The 4421-nt window shown below is 45.8% G+C and overlaps 1 protein-coding gene across 1 annotated transcript; it reads left to right on the forward strand.

The window, feature by feature from the left end:
- The first annotated feature begins 418 nt into the window (after positions 1-418).
- On the forward strand, positions 419-1644 carry LOC147988818 (uncharacterized). The gene is made up of 2 exons (XM_087547648.1): positions 419-1144; positions 1255-1644. The coding sequence occupies exons 1-2, from the start codon at positions 707-709 to the stop codon at positions 1321-1323; spliced, it is 507 nt and encodes a 168-aa protein (XP_087403774.1). The 5' UTR covers positions 419-706; the 3' UTR covers positions 1324-1644.
- Positions 1645-4421: the final 2777 nt, after the last annotated feature.

A 4421-nucleotide genomic window follows, 5' to 3' on the forward strand; every position in this document is an offset into this window, starting at 1 on the left:
AAAACTCGTGTTATACATCACTAAAAATATATCCTTAGGTTAATTGTCAAAGGAAGCTTTTAAACATTTTTGTGGGTTTTTACGGGACCATTCAACATGAAAGTAAATGTGTAGATGAGCATTGCATTATATGCACTTTTCCCCTAGGTAGACTAACATCTAAATATTACTTTTTAAAAGTGGTGATCCATTCAATGGAATAAAAGGAGAAATTCGTGGAGAAATGGAGTATGCGGAGGCAACAGTCCAAACACTGTTTCATAGAAAAAATCCCAAAAATGACGTAAAGCAGAAGTGAAAACCCCATTGTACCACCCCCGCTGAATTCACGCATGCTCATGCGGCCCCGTTACTTATTCACCAGCGATGCATCCACCTATTTCCCCTTTCGCCCACACTCCCATCGCTGCAGACAAACCCACTCCTCCCTGTCGTATCTCACTCTTCACTCCTCCTCACCACATCCACGCTATTCCCCTTCTGCCGACGCCACTTTCAGATCTGGAGCGGCCGCAGAAGCGCCGTTTAAGGGTAAGATTTCGCCCGCGACCATGGTGAATTCGACGGAGCCGCCGACCGAGCCTCCCTCATCAGATCACGGGATAGAAAGCAGCGTTGGGGAGGCGGGGGCACTGCCGCGGAGGCTGTGACAACGTCACTGAGTGCCCACCGCGAGACGCTTTCTTCGCACCGGTCGACGCTCAAGATGCCGCGAGACGCTCCCGTCAACCGCGCCGGCGAAGCCATCGCCCCGGCCATGGGTTCCTCCTCGCAACATCTCAACAAGGTCAACCAGAGGCTACAACTTGGCCTCGATGAAGTGACCGTGGAACCGGGTGTCGGCAACCCTAGGGACAACGAGTCCCCTGTGGTTACTGAGGCGGTTTCTCCGCAGGCATTGAAGGCACACCCCCTCCGCCGCCGTCCTGCTATGTCATCCCACACAGATGAGGCAGCCGTGAGCGTGCCACCGCAGGCGTCCGAGCGCAAGCGACGGTTGGTCCCCGCCGATGCGCTCGACAGACCACGGTTCTCCGCGACGCTCTCCGTGGAAGAGATTGAGGAAGACATCTACACCCTCACCGGCGCGCTGCCACGCAGCCGCCCTCGCCACCGCCCACCCGTGGTGCAGAATCAGATCAATGTGAGATCCCGTTCCTCCTCTGCTCCCTCCCCCACTCCCCTTATAAGTTGAGCTCATGTCGCTCCTCGCTAGGAAACCATTTGTAATTCTGTAAATGTTCTCGTCCCCAGCGGCTACTTCCTGGCTCACGCTTATCGGAGATCAACGCGGAGTCCTACCGGGTGCCAGATGATCGCTGACCCTCTCAACTCAACAAGCGTCATCGCCCAACAGTAAGCAAGCAAAGTGAATTCGACGATTACAATTCACATTCAGTTAGTTGCTGCCATTGTGAGTTACATAATCCATCGATTAATTGATCACACAGAGCAAGAGTTGGTATGTATGAATCCCATCAGCAGACTGGTTGTAAGCAACGAGTGGTGACTTGTCAGTGTTTTTATTTCGAGTTGTAGTAAGTGATATTATGTTCCGTAGTAATGGTAAGTGATACCCTGTTCCGTAGTAGCACCAGTGGTGGTTCATAACTTTGGTATCATCAACGATTGGAAGAACGCAATGTGGTGTACTAGTAATTGCATTGCCATCATTGGTCGAGTTAGTATGTTCGTTAACGTCCACACCCTATTGCAATCTTATTGCTAGTACTGCATATAGTTTCTCGCTCTTCTTTCTTTAGAAGATGTTTTTGGTAGCTAACTGTCGTCGCGAGTGACAGTACTACTAAGTTTTGTTCTAGCTAGCTGACACATGGGCACGGGGACCAAATGGTTTCGAAAACCCTGGCACCGCGTGGCTTTGGCAGTGGGCGTTGCATAGTTCGTTGTCTGTTTCCTAATTCCTTGTGGGGTTGGTATGTCAAGAAGGTTAAAATAAGGTAGTTGAATGACAGGCACGTATCTGAACCATGGTTGGTCCCTATCGTCGTCCTCGTGGAGCGTCCCATGTTTTGGTGATGCAACACGGTTCATACGCTTTCTGGGTGTGTGGCCTGTGGATGGGCTCCATCCATGCACATATTTGGTTTCTTGCTAGCAGTAGTCCAAAAAGGTTACCCCTGAGCTGCTTATTTATTGGGAAAAGCTTGGCTTTAGCTGGTGGATCGCATGCTGGCGTCCACCCCCTTGTTCGTGTGACGCGTGTCCTGTGGGACTCACCTGCATTATATTTTACAGTTTGGCAACTGAGTCTTTGTTGCAGTTTTGACACCGCAACAACTCGTATGTTATAGGATCTGAATATGGACCCCTCAAGCGCAGTGCATGCCGTGTTTCTCCCAAACTCCCATTCTTCCTCTAATTTGTTCAACATCATTTATGTGATGAAAGTCCTTCCGCAACATCATCTATGTTGCGAAAAAGTGAAGACGAAAAAAATTACAACCCTTGAATGTTTTTGCAACATGAACTCTATTGCAAAGATGGTTCTACAACATGAACTCTGTTGCAATAATAAGGACGGGGCTAGACCGTTGGTGTGACTAGATCTAACGGCTACTGAGGGGGCGGATCTTTTTAGATTATCCATCGGCGGACGCGTAAGGTTGCCCAAAATATGTTAAACGAATTTGGTTCATATCAACCATAAAAAGTACCAACTACTTGAAAATAGATGGTTTGATTGATTCTTTAGTCCATTAACGATTCCCATCCTCTGCTCCCCAAGCCATCTGGTTTTGCAACGGATGATTGAGATCGGCAGATCGTACCGATAACCCTAATAGTGCATCTACCTTAGTTGTGGGACGCAACATTGACATGCATGCATGTGAAGCTGAAATAAGCTTAAACTACTCTTTATATCGTTTGGAGGTTCTTTCTATGATTCTAATCCTTATGGTTTCCATTCCTATGAACGCCATTTGGATCAAAGGAATGCTACTAGCAAAATTCATTTGGATTAGCCTCCTATATCTCAATTCCATGTGAATTTGAATATTGGCTCCAACCTCCTTTTAACAATCATCCGCGTGGGATCGAGACGGTCATTCTTTGTTCTATCCGAGCGACTATTCCTAGTTTTCATGTCTTTTGTGGAAATAGTATATTTTGCACTACAAACTTGTCAGATTTAATTGTTATTCGTATTCCTTATTGATATGATTAATCTCAAGTCATTTATTATCCATTTGAGATGATGTATTTCAAAAGAAATTTCTATGGAACTCGACTCAAAAGATTCATAGTGAAGGAAATATGCCCTAGAGGCAATAATAAAGTTTTTATTTATATTTCCTTATATCATGATAAATGTTTATTATTCATGCTAGAATTGTATTAACCAGAAACTTAGTACATGTGTGAATACATAGACAAACAGAGTGTCCCCAGCTAGTATGCCTCTACTTGACTAGCTCGCTAATCAAAGATGGTTAAGTTTCCTAACCATAGACATGTGTTGTCATTTGATGAACGAGATCACATCATTAGAGAATGATGTGCTGGACAAGACCCATCCGTTAGCTTAGCATAATGATCATTTATTCTAATTGATATTGCTTTCTTCATGACTTATACATGTTCCTCTGACTATGAGATTATGCAACTCCCGAATACCGGAGGAACACCTTGTGTGCTATCAGACGTCACAACGTAACTGGGTGATTATAAAGATGCTCTACAGGTGTCTTCGATGGTGTTTGTTGAGTTGGCATAGATCAAGATTAGGATTTGTCACTCCGAGTATCGGAGAGGTATCTCTGGGCCCTCTCGGTAATGCACATCACTATGAGCCTTGCAAGCAATGTGACTAATGAGTTAGTCATGGGATGATGCATTACGGAACAAGTAAAAAGACTTGCCGGTAACGAGATTGAACTAGGTATGATGATACTGATGATCGGATCTTGGGCAAGTAACATACCGATGACAAAGGGAATAACGTATGTTGTTAAGCGATTTGACCGATAAAGATCTTCATAGAATATGTGGGAGCCAATATAAGCATCTAGGTTATGCTATTGGTTATTGACCGTAGATGTGTCTCGGTCATGTCTACATAGTTCTCGAACCCGTAGGGTCCGCACGCTTAACATTCAATGACGATTTGTATTATGAGTTATGTGATTTGATGTACCGAAGTTTGTTCGGGGTCTCGGATGAGATCACGGACATGACGAGGAGTCTCGAAATGGTCGAGAGGTAAAGATTCATATATAGGACGATGGTATTTAGACACCGGAAGTGTTCCAGATGATACCGGGTCATCGGAAGGGGTTCTAGGCAACCCCCGGCAAAGATATGGGCTTAATGGGCCAACTAAGGGAACACACTAGCCCACAAGGGGCTGGTGCGCCCCCTATAGGGCCATCCATGTGGGGAGAAAGGGAAAGGAGAGG

This window comes from Triticum urartu, chromosome 1A (genome assembly GCF_056163025.1).
Source record: "Triticum urartu cultivar PI428250 chromosome 1A, HENAU_Tu73, whole genome shotgun sequence".
Classification (NCBI taxonomy): Eukaryota; Viridiplantae; Streptophyta; class Magnoliopsida; order Poales; family Poaceae; genus Triticum; species Triticum urartu.

Bases quoted from the DNA above. Each gene is read 5' to 3' on its own strand.
- LOC147988818 (XM_087547648.1), top strand. From the start codon at position 707: ATGCCGCGAGACGCTCCCGTCAACCGCGCCGGCGAAGCCATCGCCCCG. The intron at 1,145-1,254 runs GTGAGATCCCGT...TCTCGTCCCCAG, and splicing joins TGGTGCAGAATCAGATCAAT to CGGCTACTTCCTGGCTCACG.